This window comes from Oryzias latipes, chromosome 16 (assembly GCF_002234675.1).
Source record: "Oryzias latipes chromosome 16, ASM223467v1".
In the NCBI taxonomy this organism is placed as follows: Eukaryota; Metazoa; Chordata; class Actinopteri; order Beloniformes; family Adrianichthyidae; genus Oryzias; species Oryzias latipes.
Genome location: NC_019874.2, coordinates 31942570 through 31962274, shown reverse-complemented (window position 1 = coordinate 31962274; position 19705 = coordinate 31942570). Strand labels below are relative to the sequence as shown.

General features: G+C 39.3%; 2 protein-coding genes across 7 annotated transcripts in view; one reads left to right on the top strand and one right to left on the bottom strand.

Annotated features, from left to right (window-relative positions):
- The window catches only part of LOC105356065 (copine-4), an 80897-nt gene that overhangs the window by 17679 nt on the left and 43513 nt on the right, over positions 1-19705 (bottom strand). For both annotated transcript variants that reach the window (XM_023964637.1, XM_023964638.1), the window contains exons 5-7: positions 16685-16759; positions 16244-16327; positions 15820-15909 (exon numbers count right to left, since the gene is read on the bottom strand). In XM_023964637.1, coding sequence (XP_023820405.1) covers positions 15820-15909; positions 16244-16327; positions 16685-16759 — 249 coding nt within the window. The remainder of the gene's footprint in view (positions 1-15819; positions 15910-16243; positions 16328-16684; positions 16760-19705) is intronic.
- On the top strand, positions 7030-14482 carry LOC111948998 (sarcoplasmic reticulum histidine-rich calcium-binding protein-like). Of its 5 annotated transcripts, none has more exons than XM_023964645.1 (10): positions 7030-7335; positions 9794-9863; positions 10492-10578; positions 10649-10762; positions 10833-10928; positions 11104-11112; positions 11183-11296; positions 11367-11480; positions 11551-11616; positions 14166-14482. In XM_023964645.1, the coding sequence occupies exons 1-10, from the start codon at positions 7258-7260 to the stop codon at positions 14384-14386; spliced, it is 969 nt and encodes a 322-aa protein (XP_023820413.1). In that variant the 5' UTR covers positions 7030-7257; the 3' UTR covers positions 14387-14482. The 5 variants fall into 5 exon arrangements, with proteins under 5 accessions (XP_023820413.1, XP_023820411.1, XP_023820415.1 ...); XM_023964643.1 differs by having other exon boundaries at positions 10999-11112; XM_023964647.1 differs by lacking the exon at positions 10649-10762 and having other exon boundaries at positions 10999-11112.

Sequence of the window (19705 nt, the reverse complement as noted above, 5' to 3'; positions counted from 1 at the left end):
TGTGAGCCAGTATAGCAGTGGAATGAGGGCTGAGAGTAGGGCGACGACAGTCGGTGTTCCAGAAGTAGAATTGAGCTGTCTGAGTGACGTTAATGTGAAAAGTGAAGCAAAGAGGACTGTCCATGATGACACTCAGGCACTTAACTTGAAGGGGAGGGGAAGATGAGGGAGTTGTCAAAAGGGATTATGTTATTTATTTTACTTAGACTGGACTTGGTGCCTACAAGTAAAAGTTCTTTTTACTGCTGTTTAGTTTGGGGAAATTGGATGTGAACCAGGGTTTTATTGTAATAAATAAAATAAGTGAAAAAGGTTGCGATGGTGTTGCAGAAATCCGAGCTGAACAGGTGAGGAGGAAGTAAATTTGGAGGTTCTGTTATCTTTGAGAGTATAGAGACATGGGTTTTGGAGTTTCCTTCACTTGAGTTTATTAAGCTGGAGTAATATGTAGATTTGGCATTGGGAATTGAGTCTTTGTAGAGGAGAAGGAGTACGTGTCTTTATGGGTATAGAGGCCGCTTTTAGAGTCTTTCCAGTTGGCGTCCACTTGATTTTAGTTTCCTGAGGGTGGAAGTAAACCAGGGGGCAGTTACATTGAAAGAGACAGTTCTAGTTTTAAGGGGGGCATTAATGTTTAGAAGATTAAGGTTGTGATTATTGTAGTACGAAATAAGTTCATAAAGTGTATGAAGACTGGCATGAGCCATCATGTAAAATACCCTGAGGTGGGGTTTGAACCTGGGTCTCCCCAAACAAGGTCAGTAATATCTGCAACTGAACTATAGTTAAGAATATGGAGATGTTTAAGGGGCACCCTATTATAGTGGTGCAAAATGTGTCAAAATGTTTTCAACTTTTGATTATTAAAAAGTAAATAAAATAAACTAAAGTATATAAGCAAATGGAAATTGTAACAATTCCCTCTGCACTCCCGCAGAAAAACACAGATAAGCAATTAAATACTAAGTTGATTAAATGTGCGAGTAAAAAATGTAAACATAATGGTCAAAAACAAATCAGCTGTCTCAAATGTATAAACAATAATAACCCCACCCTCCACCCCTCAAGCAGTTCATTAAGCAAAATATACTCCACCATATATACACCACCATTCACTTTGTAAATTTGGAAATACCGCTCATAAATAAACAAAATAAACAGACTTGATCTCACCATCTTCTTTCCAAGTCTGTGAATTTTGTATCCAATGGGAAGGAAAAAAGTGAAGGAAAAAAAAATGCAATAACCCATTCACAGAGAGAACTACAAAAACGTAATCCAGTGGTGTAAAGCTTGTATTGGAATGGCCCTGGGACGTCAAGCATAATCCTAAAACACTGCTAACAATCTCAGCCAAACATTTTTAATTTGCCCAGGCTTCCTGTTTCTGGTCATCTGGTCTTTTAAGCTCCGCCCCCTTGATGATCCATGGCAGGCTTCTTAAAGGTGCAGCTGATCTTGTCCACAGGATCAAGACCATAATACCCTGTTATACTTATTGTGGTTGTATTTCTTGAACTTGTCAAAAACATGTTTGATATGGTAGCAAATTTAATAGATAATCAACATATTTGCCCTTTGTAAGGTTGTACAAAAACAAATGTTTATTTTTTTTAAACCCACCCCTTACATTTTCAAACTGATTTCTGAAACCTTTTATTTGACTTGTGAAAATGTAAAATAGGGTTGTTGTTGTAAATTTCCACCTGCTAAGTATAATTTGTTCAGGCACTGCTGTGAATTACTCTCTGTTTAGTACATTCTGTTCAGGCGTGTATCTGGACGAGCAAGGTCCTAAGGAAAAAACAGAGGGAGGGAGGGGAGCAGGCAGGCTACATGTGGCAAGGCTGTGAGCTCTGTAAAAACTGAAGAAAACTGAAGATAAAAGTTTAAACCGCTCATCTGTCCTGTGCTCTCTGATCAGAGTCCTGACGCGGATGTCCCAGTCCTAGGAATATAGTGCCTCCTTTATTCAACATTATTTATTTATCACATTTTTCACACTCAGACCATCTACGACCAGGTCCAGTCAAAAACTGCAGGACCTGAATTGTTTCAACCCTTTATTAAATTGTGTCTAAGATAGTAAATAACCTATAAAACGCAAAAAAGCAAGTGCCTTAGAGATACAAATGTATATTTTAGTCTAACAGTTTGCACAACAACTCATTGTTCCTTTGTATAGAGTTTAAATTTGCCAGAAAAATAATTATAAATCCCCTTCGAAAATATCTGGAGACTTGATAAGGAGTTTTAGGTTTGATGACTTCTGAGAAATACCTGCTGAGCCTCCCCCTCCCCCACCATTCAATTAATGGTCGACCAAAAATCAGCCAATCAGAGTGCTGCGGCACACAGTGAGGTCAGGAGTTCAAGTAGTTTGCCACAAACTGGAGAGAACAACGTTTAGAGAGAAGATGGACCACATCTATCTATCGACCGATAAATAGATAGCAATTAATTGAACGGTGGAGAGGGGGTTGGCCCAGCAGGTTGATCTGCAAATTCAAGAATGCTGAAATCTCATGAATCTCATGATATTTTCCAAGATCATCACATTAAAACTTTACAGTAAAAAAAGTGACTTAATTACGTACAGTAGCTTCTTTCCCTATCAATAGCTGTTTAACATGCACAAAATAAAGAGTAAAATTGTATTCCATTAACCCACATTAGATAGTGAATGAAGGAACTGTAGCTGTGTTTACATGGACAAAAGAAATTGGAATCAACGCCTGATAAGAATAAAAATGCGTCATGTAAACACGCCAAATACTCTGACCCGATCAGACTCATTCGGATAAAAATTTCCTTGAGATAGGTGGGTTATGCCAATTGCATACAAACAATTAATTACTATTGTGGTTCACTTCTGCACTGGCTTTTACGTCGTGCAAAGACGGTGTGGCGCTCCAGAGGAGGCTTTGGAGCGCAAAGAGGACCGACTGGCTGCTCTGAGTTTGCTAACCATGTCTCTGAGCAGAGCAGACAGACTCATAGCTTCTTATGTGTGAGCAGGGAAAAGTGCTTTGTTACCGTGTGCACTGCACACTGTCATGCTCTGCATGATCGAGCTGCCGGACTCAGGAAAACTGTGTCTCCCAGGGGAACTGTGTCTCAGAGCAGAGGAGCGGCTTTGAGATGGTGTGTGAGCTGGTGGAGGTGGCACTTGAATTAAGAAATTTCACTACGCACAGTCCTGAGAAACCGTGCAAAGAATCATGTGGATTTGTGTTACCATTCGTGTCCAGACAAAATAATGGCTGATGTTATTCCCACATATTTAAGTGCAGCCAAGAAGCACATTGTGGCATTGACCGCATAGGTTTTAAGTACATCCTAGGCTAAATGCTGTTAGCACGTACTAACCTAATCCTAACCCTTCTTCTGGGTCTGTGCTTCCAAGAATAAAGCACTGGCTGCACATAATAAAATGGCCCTTAATTAAAATCACAACAATAATAAAAGAATGTTTAGAAGATCATCTTGCTCTATGCTGCAGTTTTGTTTGTTTACAACGGAACTCCAATTTCTTCTTCTACAGTCGTTTACATTATTACGGTATTTGACAGTTCTGCTCATGTCAAAATGATTTATTCCGATCAAAAATGTGGCATAGGTAAACGATTGTTATTATCAGATAAAGTTTTTCTGGTCCCATGTACATTACATGTACATAGGCTCATGTTCATATGTAATACGATTTTAGATCCAATCAAAGACATTTTGCACGTGTAACCCAAGCTAGTATTGGACTGAGAGTGACTCAGAAGCAGCCCCTTTACCCTTACTCTTTATATATATTTATTACTTACTTAGGCCTACATTTTTTAATGTCTGTCTGTCTGTCTGTCTGTCTCTCTATTTATCTGTCTGTCTGACTATATATCTATCTATCTGACCATATATCTGTATGTCTATCTCTATCTCAGGGTTGCTCATTACGTCGATCACGATCGACGGGTCTATCTTCAAGGACATGAGGGTAGATCGCAGACCACCAAAGATAAATAAAAAATATATTTCTAAATAATCAGTCAGAAAATCAAAATCCTCCAAGAAGTATGGGACTTGATTGACATGCAGAACAGCCAATCGAACAACCTCTGATACATATGTCACTGCACATACGTCTCCTCCTGCTGCCTGCTCCACAGTTCCCCCCTGATGGACCTGAGCTCACAGAGGAAGCAGTTTTTTCCGCGGCACACGCTTCCAACGGTGCCAGCAGTCCTTTAGAAATGCCATGCTCCCCCCAAAACACGGTTTACAGCATGTTCATGTTCCTTCTTCCTGATATTTCCATCGCTTGGCACTGCCACATCCACCACAACGGCTTTCATCCGTTCTTTATCCACCACTAAAATGTCTGGTTGGTTCGCCATTACCATCCTATCAGTCTGGATCTGGAAGTCCCACTGGATCTTTGCCCTCTAATTCTCTATCACCTTTGGAGGTTTCTCCCATTTTGAGCTTGGGGTTTCCAGTCCATATTCTGCACACATGTTCCTGTATATTATTCCAGCCACTTGATTGTGGCGCTCCATGTATGCTTTCCCAGTCAACATCTTACACCCTGAAGTTATGTGCTGGATTGCTTCAGGCGCCTCTTTGCACAGCCTACACCGTGGGTCTGGTCTGGTGTGGTAGATCTACACCTTGGGTCTTGTCTGGTGTGGTAGATCTGAGCCTCTATGGCTCTGCTGCTCAGAGCTTTTTCCTGAGCTGCCAGGATGAGTGCTTCAGTGCTGTCCTGTAGGCCAGCCCTTTCTAGCCATTGGTAGGACTTCTTGATATCAGCCACTTCAGTTATTGTCCGGTGGTACATCCCATGCAGGGGTTTGTCCTCCCATGAGGATCTGTCCTCCAGCACTGTATCCTCTGCTCTCCATTGCCTGAGACATTCACTGAGCACACTGTCAGTTGGGGCCTTGAGCTTGATGTACTCATGCATCTTGGATGTTTCATCCTGGATAGTGGCTTCTACGCTCACTAGTCTTCGGTCTTCTTCCTTGCAGCTAGCATACAGTCTCAGGGTGCTGGATTTGGGATGGAACCCTCCATGCATGGTGAGGAGCTTTCATGTTTTAACATCCGTGGTCTGTATCTCTTTCTTTGGCCATCTTATTATTCCTGCAGGGTATCTGATAAATGGCAGTGCGTAGCTGTTTATTGCCTGGGTCTTATTTTTGCCATTGTGCTGGCTTCTAAGTAAGACCTATAGAGGTTCAGATCTACCACACCAGACCAGACCCAAGGTGTAGGCTGTGCAAAGAGGTGCCTGAAACAATCCAGCACATAACTGCAGGGTGTAAGATGCTGGCAGGTAAAGCATACATGGAGCGCCACAATCTAGTGGCTGGAATAATATACAGGAACATGTGTGCAGAATATGAACTGGAAACCCCAAGGTCAAAATGGGAAACAGCCCCGAAGGTGGTAGAGAATGAGAGGGCAAAGATCCAGTGGGACTTCCAGATCCAGACTGATAGAATGGTAATGGCGAACCAACCAGACATTGTAGTGGTGGATAAAGAACAGAGCTAAGCCCTTGGGGTGGACGCGGCAGTGCCAAGCGATGGGAACATCAGGAAGAAGGAGCATGAGAAACTGGAGAAATACCAGGGACTCAGAGAAGAACTGGAGAAAGCACGGAAAGTGAAGGTGACAGTGGTGCCTGTGGTAATTGGAGCACTGGGGGCAGTAACCCCCAAGCTGGAGGAGTGGCTACAACAGATACCTGGAAAGACCTCAGACCTCTCAGTCTAGAAAAGTGCAGTGCTAGGAACAGCTAGAATACTGCGCAGAACCCTCAAGCTCCCAGGCCTCTGGTAGAGGACCCGAGCTTGAGTGAAAAACCACCTACGGAAGGGTGAAAGGGGCAATTTTTTTATATATATATATTCTCTCATTTGCCAAAAAAATGTGATCACCCCTGATCTATTTAATTTGAAAAGATAAAAAAGGCCAACAATATCTGGAGACTCAGTGAGGAATTATCAAAGAGTGTTATGTACTAATATTTCAAAATACTATATTTATTAAACTGTATTTTAGTCTCAAAATAATTGCATTTATATATATATATATATATATATATATATATATATATATATATATACACACATATACATACAGTGATCCCTCGCTATCATGCGGTTTACTTTTCATGGTTTCGCTATTTCACGGATTTGCATTGCGCATGGTGTTCTGCATTCTGATTGGCTCAAAAGTCACTCCGCTTCTTCTCTATCTGTGCGTCAATAAAATTGCAGTATAATATGTACATGTACGTAAAACAGCTTGCCAAATTTACATTACGTACGTGCAAATACTGTTGCAATTTGGAGTTTCTCCAAAACCCATAATGTCGAAAAAACTCTGTGGACCAGCAAAAGCACCTGCGGCACCGCGGGCTGCAAAAGAAGAAAACACTACAGAGCGGAGTCAGGATGTAGCGGCTCAGTCTGAAGAGCAGTGAAATACACCTGAGTCACTGTTTGTCCGACTGTACTTTGTATTTTTTTCAAAATCATTTTAAATTTTCTCCCATTTAATCCAATTACTCGGGTCGCGGTGGGCAGTGCTAATCTCTGCAATTTGAACCCTTCTGTTCACATCGATGATTAAAATTATTATTTGACAGTACAGTACAGAAGTTATTTGTTGAAAAAAGTTTCTAAAGTACTTTTATTTGTGATACAAATGCTTGAGCCTGTAAAATGTTTTTTTCTTTCTTTTCAATGTATAATAGAGTATTCAATTGTATAATAATTGTTAAAAAAAAGGTTTCTACTTCACGGATTTTGTCCATGATGGGTTCTTTTTGAAACATAACCCCCGCGAAAAACGCGGATTTACTGTATATATATATGTCTATATATATATGAGCTCACATGTCAAAAAAGCTACTACATGTATTAAACAGTATTTTATTCTGAAAATAAATATATATATATATATATATATATATATATATATATATATATATATATATATATATATATATATATATATATTAGCTCACACGCCAAAAAAGTGTGAGCACCTCTGATCTATCTATTTAATTTGAAAAGAAAAAACGGCCAACAATATCTGGAAACTCAGTGAGGAGTTTTAGGCTTCATGAAGTAGCAGGGTGTCACCCCTCCTCCACCGCTCAATTAATGGGCCCATCAGAATCAGCCAATCACAGCGCTTTGCCAGAGAGCAGTGAGGGCAAAAGTCCACACCTGCAGGGAGCTGCTTAGTGACAAGATGGAGCGTTTTCAAAAGGGGATCAAGAAGTTGCAGACTCAGCATGGAGAGTGTGAAATAAGGCATGAAAAGGCACAGGTAAGAAAACAATTTATTTAATGTTTTTTGTATTTTTAAATAGTTTGTTTTTGTCAATTTATATTTTATTTTTAAGTGAAACCCAACAAGCTATGATTGAAAACCAGGGCATGCAGATTATTAAATCTTTTAAACAGCTCATTTATGTTAAAAATTTGACTCTTTAAGCTGAGAATCTTTATTTTGTTTTTTATTTTCCCACTGAGAGTTTTATAACTCACAAAAATGCTCAAACAAGCTCATCCAGTGGGGGAGTAGAAGTAAGTCTGCACGGCAACAGCTAAGAGCCAGGTGCATGGGAGAAGGGGGGGGGGGGGTGCTCAATCATCTTTCTTGAGTTTTAGTCATGAATTTAAGTTGTTCTATTTGATTTATTTCAGCAGGAGCTTTTACATGGAGCTTCTAAGTAGCCTAATATGTTTCTTATTGAGCATAAATAATAGGTTTGTAAGTTACATGTTGTTACCATATTAGAGTTATTTTGGTTATCTCTTAATAGTTTAATAAATCTGTTTTTAACCACACCTGACATGACACTAAATTAAGAGGCCTTATGGGTTTTATCAATTTTCCAAAATGCACAGGTCAGATGATTAACGATGATTAAATCTATTATCAAAACTGTTTATATTTAGATTAGGTTTAAAGAACACACTCTTATCGTATGTTGAACCAGCAGTTTCTGTTTAGAAGAAAAGTTCTTAATTGGGAGAAATGCATTATAACAACTGCCAATAAATGGACTGCTGTAGGATATTTTTTGACACAATTTTATTTTTAAAGGAACTTGAATGTGCTCCTGTCAGATTAAAATATATCAAAATTGATATATATTCTATTGAAAAATATTATATTCTGATAGTTTAATTACTGTGAACATTGAAAATTCATTCATTTTTATATATTTAATAATTTTTTTTAGATTTTTCAGACCCATGGTTTAGCTGTTGTAGATTTGACTCCCATAATTTATGTACAATGAATGTTAATTTATATCTTTATTTCAAATAGGCCTAATTATTTGATGGCGACATGACCTATGATTTGGCGGCCATTTTGTGCCAAAATCTGCCATTTTGAGATTTTTGCGTTTTACACAATATGGAAAAATTAACTTATTTTCAAGCGATTGTTTTTTTTAGGAAATTTGACTCGCAACTCCCTAGCGTAAGTCTACAATCACCTCTGGAGTTTCGTCAACCTTTGACCCCTGGAAAAGGTCGCCATCTTGAATTTTCCATAAAAAACACCTTTACCACCGGATTCAAACATAAACTTGTCGTTGTAATTTTCATCGATCATCTTGAAACCTTTTCAATGGCATGCTGTTGGAATTAGAAGTTGTAGTTTTTGAACGGCGTGCACGTGGTGGGCTAGCAAAGTGGCGCACTGTTATAACTCTTATGTTGCTCAATGGAATACTGTAAAAATTTGAATGCATGCATTCATGCCTGAAACTGAATACATTGAAAAACACTGGGTATGGACATATAAGGAATCTGGGCTTGTCTAGCACAAAACCACTGTTGCTAAGGACAACAAAAAGTTTACTTTTACCGATTCGTCTGAAACTAACGTCGATCTGTTCATCATCCCGAGGCGACCAAAACACAAAATGGTTGCTATGGAGATAAAATCAACAGATAAGCAGTCATTTTGAAAAAAGTGGGTTTTTTACCATCTTATGACGTATAGCGATCGCTATGCTAGCACTTGTAGCCACATTAGACTTGTTAGCATAATTAGCATTTTAGGTAATATATTTTTCTGAGAGAGTTGATGATGCTGATCATAATGCTAGCACTTTAGCCAAAATAGCATAGCTAGCATACTTAGCATCATTAGCATTTTGAGCAATGTGTTTTTCTGAGAGAGTTGATGACGCTGATTGCTACGCTAGCACTTTTAGCTACGCTAGCACTTTTAGCTACATTAGCATAGATAGCATAGTTAGAATAATTAGAGTAAGCAGTTTTGACTAGACTTGATCAAATGTGGCAAGTGAGGGCGGTGAGGGCAGCAGTGGTGCGAAGAGTTGGGCGCGGAAGGTGGGTTGCATCTGCGGGCCATACAACGCCGCTTATGGCTTTAATTTTACCTGATGTCACTTTATTTTATATTAGTTTTACTGAATTTGCAGCAGTTTTTTAGCAGATGAAAAATATTTTTTGTGTATGTACATTTTTATGTTATTTGTTTAGTTGTCAACCTAATGAAGCTTTGATATCCTCTGAATTCATATGGCCCACAGGTCCACCTTTATGTACTGCTATTGACTTTGTTTTCATGTGTTAAATATACCAAATATAAACCTCAGGAGGGGAGTAGAGTGGTGAACTGAAAGAAGTTCATCACTTCATGAAGTTCATGGTTTAAGTGTATTTTTTTATTTGCAGCCTATATTAATTCAGGCTGCCAATAACAATTTGATTTAGCCTTTTTTTTCTCTGTCCTGCAGTTGGAGGCTGCTATGGCAGATCTTGATCGAACTGAATGCCATACAGCAGCTGAAGAATGCATGTCATCAGGTAAGACTGATGTTTGGATTTTTTTTGTTTGCTTTTTACATTAACTTCCTTCTGTAGATTTGATGCAGATAACAACTGGTCATCATGTAATGATACAGCAGCATTAAAGGGCCTAAAAGTGGGTCTGTGTTAGACTACAAAGGGGGGGTGCTGGCAGCGAAGATTCTGCCTAGAAGGGGCTGTTCTCACTGGTCTATGTCAGTTCGCTAGAACGCGCTTATTTACGTGGGTTAGGAGGGGCTGATTGTCAGAGTTCAGGTTTTTAGAGGAATACTCGGAAATGTGTGAATGGATCAAAATACCATTTTGGGTTTTTTTTATAGTGAGGAATTAACAGTTTAAAACACAAATGCTCTAAAAATAGATTTTGCATGGTTTTGACCTTTAAAATATTACAAAGATTTGAACTAAAACAAGATTTATATCTCATCAGGTCATAATGTATTAACGTATTAATTACATCTCTCTCAGGTGGAAACAGGCAAGCCTCAAGCTCTGGTGAAAAAAAGAAAAAGGATGAACTCAAACATCATGGTGGCGATGATTATGGCGATGATGGTGCATTAAGCTTGTAAAACCTCAGTTATTAACTGTAGTGTAAGACCTGTATTAATTACATCTCTCTTAGATGGAAACAGGCAAGCCTCAAGCTCTGGTGAAAAAAAGAAAAAGGATGCACTCAAACATCATGGTGGCGATGATGATGGCGATGATGGTGCATTAAGCTTGTAAAACCTCAGTTATTAACTGTAGTGTAAGACCTGTATTAATTACATCTCTCTTAGATGGAGACGAGCAGGCCTCAAGCTCTGGTGGACGAAAGAAAAAAGGAGACACCAAAATGGAAGCACCGAAACATCGTGGTGGCGATGATGATGACGACGTTGATGATGATGATGGTGTGTTAAGCTTTGAAAACCTCAGTTATTAACTGTAGTTTAAGACCTGTATTAATTACATCTCTCTTAGATGGAGACGGGCAGGTCTCAAGCTCTGGTGGACAAAAGAAAAAAGGAGACACCAAAATGGAAGCACCGAAACATCATGGTGGCGATGACGATGATGGTGCGTTAAGCTTTGAAAACCTCAGTTATTAACTGAAGTTTAAGACCTGTATTAATTACATCTTTCTTAGATGGAGACGGGCAGGCCTCAAGCTCTGGTGGACGAAAGAAGAAAGGAGACACCATAATGGAAGCACCGAAACATCGTGGTGGCGATGATGATGACGACGTTGATGACGATGATGGTGCGTTAAGCTTTGAAAACCTCAGTTATTAACTGTAGAGTAAGACCTGTATTAATTACATCTCTCTTAGATGGAGACGGGCAGGCCTTAAGCTCTGGTGGACGAAAGAAAAAAGGACACACCAAAAGGAATGCACCGAAACATCGTGGTGGCGATGATGATGACGACGTTGATGACGATGATGGTGCGTTAAGCTTTGAAAATCTCAGTTATTAACTGTAGTGTAAGACCTGTATTAATTACATCTCTCTTAGATGGAGACGGGCAGGCCTCAAGCTCTGGTGGACGAAAGAAAAAAGGAGACACCAAAATGGAAGCACCGAAACATCGTGGTGGCGATGATGATGACGACGTTGATGATGATGATGGTGTGTTAAGCTTTGAAAACCTCAGTTATTAACTGTAGTTTAAGACCTGTATTAATTACATCTCTCTCAGATGGAGGCGGGCAGGTCTCAAGCTATGGTGGACAAAAGAAAAAAAAGTTGATTTCAAAGAAAAGAGGTAAGATTGGAGATCTTAACTCTTAAAAAAGATCTTCGGAAGAGAGACACGGGTGGGCAAAAATCAAGGCAACAATCGGGCAGCTGGCAGACAAACAGAGGCAGGGTCAGGTTACAAAAGATGAGTTCCAGTATGTCTATATAAACATATTTCTAATTGCTGTGAAAAGGACAAGTTTAAGAGAACATTTCATCTAAAAATGTACATTTAAAGTTTAAATTAAAGTATTTTCAAATCCTGCAACAGACTGGCGACCTGTCCAGGGCATCCCCTGCTTTCGCCCAAGTGGCCGGGATGGGCTCCGGCAGCCCTGTGACCCCGAAAGGGAATAAAGGGTATAGAAAATGAATGGAAATGAATTCTCAAATTTTAGTGTTTTACATTAAAATGTAAAATGCATAACAACATTGGTTTTATAACTTTAAAAAGTCACGCTAAAACAAAAATTCATTATATACATTTGAATGTAAACTTCTGTGCATCAGATCACACCCACGTGAAGTAAAGCACTTCTCCTCCGTGGCACAGCGGGACGTGGAACACCCTCGTGGCGAAGAGATGCAGAGCTCTCACTTAACTAATGAAGGAGGAAGAACATACTCCTGGTATTAAGGCACAGAGAGACAGATTGACACTCCTAATGTGCGTTATAAAGTACAGTACGGTACAGTCTATTTTTGATGAGTAAGGATCGGTGACGGACAATCTTCCGCAGTGGGTTGGGGTGGTTTCCTGTATTTGCAGATTCTGTGGATTCTTGGGTGTCTCCAGTCCCTTACTCCCATGAATATGGAGGGAATACTGTACTGATCTTTAATTATTTCCAGTATTCCCCCCATATTCGCTGGGGTTAGGGACCATAGGGACCAGACACACCCGTGAATACGGAGAACCACCCCCCAACCCCACCCCCTGCTGCGGCCGAAGAATGCCCGTCACCGATCCTTCCACATCAAGAAACCTTCTGAAACATGTTTAATGCTTTGTGAAACATTCATTAAAGAACATTGGAATATTGCTGAACATAAAGAGTTTTTTATTTTATTCACAGAAATAGACCGTAGTGTAATTTATAACACACATTAGGACTGTCTCTCTGTCATTCTGTGCCTTAAAACCAGGAGCCGTGTTTCCTCTTTCATCAGTTAAGTGCGAGAGGTCCTGCAGATTTAAGCGTTGGCCATGGCGCGTCAGTCTGACAGCAGCGTGTTTCTGAGCGTGGCTTCCTCCAGAAGAGGCCGGGTTCATCCACCATTTATTCATCCAGATGATAATTATTCTCCATGATTTTCTTCCTCAGCTATCAGAATATTTTCTGGCCGCTTCTGAGTCAGCTGATGCCATTTCACCATGCAGGGTCACAAACTTCGGCTATAGTGACTTAGGAACCATTGGAACTAGTTGGTGCTCGCTATTAAGTATTTTTTAGCAGTCAGAGGGGAAGCCGAAGGGCCGGAGTGCTCCTCATCTCCGTCCCCATTCCACAGAAATTCCCTCGGTACCTTCCTTGGACACAACAGTCTCACACAAGCGTCTTAAATGGTCTGATATTTTTTGTGAACTTGCTAATACGTGAAACTGCGAACACTGAAACGCAAATATGCGGTGGAACAATGCATTGTGGTGTGCTGCCTGCCCGAAAAGCTTCTATTTCTGAAGAAAGGGAGAGCTGCTTAGCCAGGCTGCGATCACACCTTATTCTAAATGTGTGTTTAAATGTGCTCAAAGCATGTGGTGAAGGTATTTTAAGAGTATTTTTAAAAAATGTTTTCTATATAATGTCACTACTTTACAGATTTTTCACCTAATGCGAGAAGTCCAGGAGCATAACTACCACCGTAGACAGTGTTACAAACAGGCAGGCAGTCCGCTGAATCCAAAGGGATTATTACCTGGAAGTTTTTACAACAGTCAAGCACAGCTATAAATCCATGAAGCTAAGTCAGCGTCAGGCAGGCAGAAGTCAAACACAAGGATTGGAATTTCCAAGATCAAACGTCGGGTATAACAATTCAGGCATAGGTAATTGTCAACGACGGTCAGTTGAGTGACGTTGGGGACTGTGTGCTGGGGGGGCTGGAAGATCTAGTGCGTTAGTAAAGCGGCGATGATTCCCACCGGTGCCCGGAGAGAAAGCAGAGCTCTAAGTCCTTACAGACAGGGGTTTAACTGTGTTCAGATAAGAATAAAGGTCAGGAGGAAGTGGAACGTGGAGAAGACAAGAACCTTGACAAGGAAACAAGGAGATGCAAAGAAAGAGGAAGCTTAAGTAAAATAAATGTCTGAGTCTGGCTTTTTACAGAAAAGAAGATGAAATCTGCAGAAGGTTGGGCTAAGACTCAAGCATTGGTTGTGTTTTATTTTTAGTTTTTGAAGAAAATGTTATGAACATATTTGGTCACCTACTGTAGTCATGTATTTACCCAAGCTACTTTGAGAATAACAGAGATTTGAGAAATATAGAACATGTGACTTTTCAAACTATAAATTTGTTTACAAACTTTGCAAGATTTTTTCTTCAATTCTTTTGCTTTCTTTTTTATTTGTAGAATTGCCAAGAGCAATCATTAAGAAGCCATGGAGCCAAGAAGAGAGAACTGCAGTCACACAAAAGATGGCCGGCTTTATTGGACTTAGAAGGGTACCGGGAAAAACTGACTGCAGCATTTGCATCGAGGAGTCTCCTGAACTAAAAAACAGGTCATGGAAAGATATAAGATACTTCGTCTACAATGAAATCATTAAAGTGAAAAAGAAAAATATGATTTAGGATTATTTATCCTGTTTTGCTCTTTTAATTTAATGTTACTTAATTTAATGCACAATTTCTATTATTTTTAAGTGCAATATATTTATGTTTCTGGATTTATTTTTTGTTAAAAGATTTCTGTTTTTCTAAAAGATTTATATTTTTCTAAAAGATTTGTTTTTTTAAAGGTTTTATATTTTTCCAAAAGATTTAAGTCTTTCTAAAAGATTTCTGTTTTTCTAAAAGATTTATATTTTTCTAAAAGATTTCTGATTTTCTAAAGGTTTTATATTTTTCCCAAAAGTTTAAGCCTTTCTAAAAGACTTCAGTTTTTTTAAAGATTTCAATTTTTCTAAAAGATTTCTGTTTTTCTGAAGGATTTCTGTTTTTCTAAAAGATTTATATTTTTCCAAAAGATTTAAGTCTTTCTAAAAGATTTCTGTTTTTCTGAAAGATTAATGTTTTTCCAAAAGAATTCTTTTTTTCTAAAAGATTTAAATTTTTCTAAAAGATTTCTGTTTTTCTAAAAGATTTAAATTTTCTAAAAGATTTCTGTTTTTCTAAAAGATTTATATTTTTCCAAAAGATTTAAGTCTTTCTAAAAGATTTCTGTTTTTCTGAAAGATTAATGTTTTTCCAAAAGAATTCCTTTTTTCTAAAAGATTTAAATTTTTCTAAAAGATTTCTGTTTTTCTAAAAGATTTACATTTTCTAAAAGATTTCTGTTTTTCTAAAAGATTTAAATTTTTCTTAAAGATTTCTGTTTTTCTAAAAGATTTATATTTTTCTAAAAGATTTCTGTTTTTCTAAAAGATTTATATCTTTCTAAAAGATTTTTGTTTTTCTGAAAGATTTGTTTTTCTAAAAGATTTCTGTTTTTCTGAAAGATTTCTGTTTTTCCAAAAGATTTCTGTTTTTCTAAAAGATTTATGCTTTTTTAAAGGATTTATGTTTTTTTACTATGAGCAGATTTGCTGTTAAAAGGTGTTCAATAAAGAAAAAGCCTGAAAATACTGTAATTGAATTTTATTTTCTTTGAAAGCATGCATAGTCCGTTTTACAATCAATTGTTGCAAAATTAATTACTTAAAACAAATGTAGAATTGATTATAAAGAATTTTTGTACCATAACTCTCTCCTGGAATTAAGTTTTAACATCAATATTTCATCCACAGGAAAACTAAAAACCTGGAGTGTGTTTTCCATGCTGGTCCTCACTTACACAGTTTAAAACTTTTATCAAAAACTTAATGTTACCCAGAATCTAACCTCATATTGTTAAAAAGGACGACCTCTGGTGTCCAAAAGGGCGTTTTACACTCATGTAAGTGAACCAGAAAGGCTGGTCCTCACTTCTCTGGCGATTTCCCTGGACCTCACTATGTAGTATGTGCAAGAATGTGTGTGCGTGTGTGTGTGTGTGTGTTTGTATGTGTGTGTATGTGTTTGCGTACCTGCAGCTTGCGGTCCTGGTCTCCAGAGCAGAGTGAGTTCAGGGAAACTTTGAAGGTCTTCCACACGGGGTTGAGATTATTCATGACGGTCTGAGAACAGAGGAGGAGGAGGCTCAGACCTGGGGAGGTTTGGGGGTCACGCTGCCTTCATTTCATCTGCTTCCCGCTCAGAGACGTCTGCTCTGACTTCAGTTAGACAGAAGCACATCAGGGACAAACGGCTGCCTGGAGGATTACTCTGCTCTATTTCAGCTCCCAGAAGACCTCCTCAGCTCCTCAGAGGAGTCAGCTGAGCTGCAGGCTCTCCTTCAAATGTTTGTTCTGAATGTTCATTCCTATCCTTGCTAAATTAATGTTGTTTTTACAGCCGCAGACGGAGCCTCCTCACATGCACATGAAGAACCGTCAGACGACGCGTCGGTACCTCGGTTCTGTAGACCAGCTGCATGGTGGCGTCATCGTTCACCCTGTAGATCTCCAGGAAGGGATCCGATTTACTGAAGAAGTCCTAGCAAACACATGTGAGATGATCGGATCAGGAAGGTTCTGCAGGACCGGTTCTGGAAACCCAGAAAGCAAACCCACCAGCAGCTGCTTCTTCGGTTCCACTGAGGTTCTTTTTGCCATCAGGAACTCACCTGAACTCACCGTCAGTACTTCTGCTTCCTGTTTTTTCTCAGAATGTTTGCTGATGTTCAACCTGTTCAGGTAGAACTCCAGCAAACATCTGGAGACGATCTGAGGCAAACTCCGAAACTTGTTTGATTCTGGAACCCAACGGAGCATTTATCCCAGTGGAAGGATGCACGTTCTGTCATTTCTCAGGAGTAGAACGTTGTTCTGCTGACAGGAAGTCTCGTCTTACCTTGTCGTCCAGCTTCCTGGCGCTGAAGGAGAGTTCGATGTAGTCGTCGTTCCCCGTCAGCTCCTCCGCTGTAATCTGCAAACACATTTCATGCCTTTGATTAGACGCTCATTACTGCCAAGATGCATCATTAAGGCAACAACAAAGGCTGAATATTCACATCCTGCTGTGCAGAGAACAGACTCTGAGCTCTTTGAAGAACAACTGGACTCTGAGCTGCAGGTCGTCTGTTCACCTGAGCAGTGAAGGTCAGAGTTCCCGCTCCGTTCCTGCAGGACACAGAGCTAAGCTTCCATAGAATAACGCAGAGGTTTGATCACATTATTCTAATATTTCTGTCACTTTATTTTATTTTATTTTGCTCAAACAGCTGGAAAAATCAGGAGTCTTTGTTGTAACAAGCCTCTTGTGTACAAAGATATTAAAGAATTCTGATTAAAAATCTCCACCCGACCAAAAGGCATTGACACATAAAAACACAAAAACATAAAGACATGAAAATGAAACTGAAGAATAACAAAGACTCAGAAAGCTTTGTTTTAAGCAGTTCAGGGAAACGTTCCTACAGTCGCAGATATGAGCGCTGTTCCACCATCAGTTTTCCCAAGATCTGTGTGGATCCAAAGAGGAGAACCGGTGTGAGGAGCGGGAGTATCCACTGTCAGCAGGAGACAGGAGGCAGCAGGAGTATGACGGTGGTTTTTCACAGAGCCAGTGTCTTCGTCGTCTGAGGCTGGAATAAAAGCCTAGCAGAGCCTTCAGGGTTTTTTAGCAGATGATTAATGTGAAATGTAAAGGATCATCTATCCACACACCCAGATATTTACAAGAAGAGACTGGAGAGAAAATGGAAACAGCTGGAAAGCTCTCTGGAGCTCATTCACAGCAGCACCATGGAAGAGACAGTTGTGTAGATGACAGTATCATCTGCATATAAACGGATCTTAACTTTTGGCAACTGACTACTAAAGCACAGGGGCCAAAATCGACCCTTTCAGAACTCAGCTGCTGATGTTCATGAAGTCTGGTTTCACACCTTCAACAAACCAGTTGATGGCAGAACCCCCCACAGCAATGTTACTTCGTCCTTAGTAACTGATGATCAACAGAGTCAAAGGCCTCAGACAGATCAACCACGAGAGCAGCACAACGCAGTTTTCCATAGAAGACATTGATTATCTCATTTGTTACGGACCCTGCACTGACTCCTACCTTTCTGGAGGAGTCAGAAATGCGTCCCAAGGGGGATGTTTGTTTGGCCCCCGTTGATCCAGGGCCCAAATAACGGGGAGAACATCCTGTTGCAGCATCACAGACTTCATTTCAAACTCATGAATTGGGTCAGTAAATGTTTTTCCGTCTGCTGTGATTAATCTGCTTTGATTTAAAATAGTACATTTTGACATTTTCAGGCTGTAAAAACAGGTTTTTGTATTAAACAGATTAAAAAAAAACATTTGTTTCTGTTTGATTCTGATTTTCAGGCCTTATCATAGGAATCTGGAAGCTGTGACTGAGGAGGCAAATCTGACCACGGACCGCAGGTGTGGTAAGACGGCGCCGTCTGTCCTTTACAACAGAGGACTCTTTACTGTTGCATTGTGGGAGTACTGCCAACCTGTATGTGGATTTAGGATCACAGAGTTCTGCTCCAGAATAAACAGCCACTGAAATAGACTTTAAAGAATGACCACATGCAGGTGTAAAGGTGTTTGAATCCCAGCAGGTGTGGTTCTGGTTCTGGTTGGACGGCAGTCTGCTGGCTCAGCGTAAAAAGGCTTTTATTTTGAAAACCACTTCAAAACACAGCAGTTATTTATGATCACCAAAAGATAAAGATGTTTTCCTGTAGACGTCTTTGAAATATTTAAACAAACTTTAGAGTCGGTTTAACTGGTTAGTTAAGGAAACAGCATCATCTCCTTTAACTTTCTTTTGTTTAAATCGATTTATGACTTAAATGGGTTTCATGTTTGTGTTTTTTATTTTCATTGTCTTTTTTGTTTTTATCAATAGAAATAAGCAAATGAAATGTTTCTGCTGAAGGAAAATTATGTAAAATTTTAAAACTCTTTAAAATCGATTTAAAGAGTCGGAGCATCTGAAAAAAAGACTCTCAGAGATGGAAAAACTAACGTTTTTCGTCTCTTGAACCCAGAAAAAACTGAGGTCATTATACTAGGTCCTAAAAACCACCTGGCTGTGGTCCCTGTCTCCGGCTCGACTCGCACCCCTGACTGTCCCCACAACCACGGCTGGATGAAGCTCGCCTGCTGGACTTTATATATGTAGTTGTAGATTTAGATAAGTTAATTCTTCTCTAAGAGTTCTGGTAAATCGCCTGTCCGTCCTGGGGGAGGATCTATGAGGTGCCGTGTAGGACATAATTCAGAATTAGCATTCACAAACACATATGAAATCTCTCACACACACTAGTGAAATGCTTGTATACATACAACTGAAAATGTATTCATTCACATACACAAGTGAAATCTCTCACATACACATGTGAAATCTCTCACATACACATGTGAAAATGCTCTCACATACACATGTGAAAATGCTCTCACATACACTACTGAAATTTTCGACAGAAACGGAAGGCATTTCAGTAGAAACGGAAGTTGGCTGAGTATCGCGAGATAATCATTCGTCTGAATCATTCGAAAATGGCAGCCGGTTGCGCAAGGAAAACGTGTAAGTATATTAAAAAATATCCAGTATCTGTTGTAAAATATATTTGTAAATACTTAAGATGATGTGTTTAATATGTTATATTCCTCAATCAACAACCTAGATTGTTTTGAAGCTCATCAATTTCAGTAATGCTAAAGCTAACGCGAATTAGCGCCGAAGGCTAAAAACAAACGCTAGATATTACATCAAAAAGCAGTGACTTCTAACCGTAGTCACAAGTTATTAACACATGTTTTAAATGTGTTCATATATGTAGGGACAGACGAGGATGAGGAAAATCCGATCCATTTGCGGATGGAGAAAGATAGCCTGTTTGTTTTCAAG

Bases quoted from the DNA above. Each gene is read 5' to 3' on its own strand.
- LOC111948998 (XM_023964643.1), top strand. From the start codon at position 7,258: ATGGAGCGTTTTCAAAAGGGGATCAAGAAGTTGCAGACTCAGCATGGA. The intron at 10,929-10,998 runs GTGCGTTAAGCT...CATCTTTCTTAG, and splicing joins TGGTGGCGATGACGATGATG to ATGGAGACGGGCAGGCCTCA. The intron at 11,113-11,182 runs GTGCGTTAAGCT...CATCTCTCTTAG, and splicing joins CGACGTTGATGACGATGATG to ATGGAGACGGGCAGGCCTTA.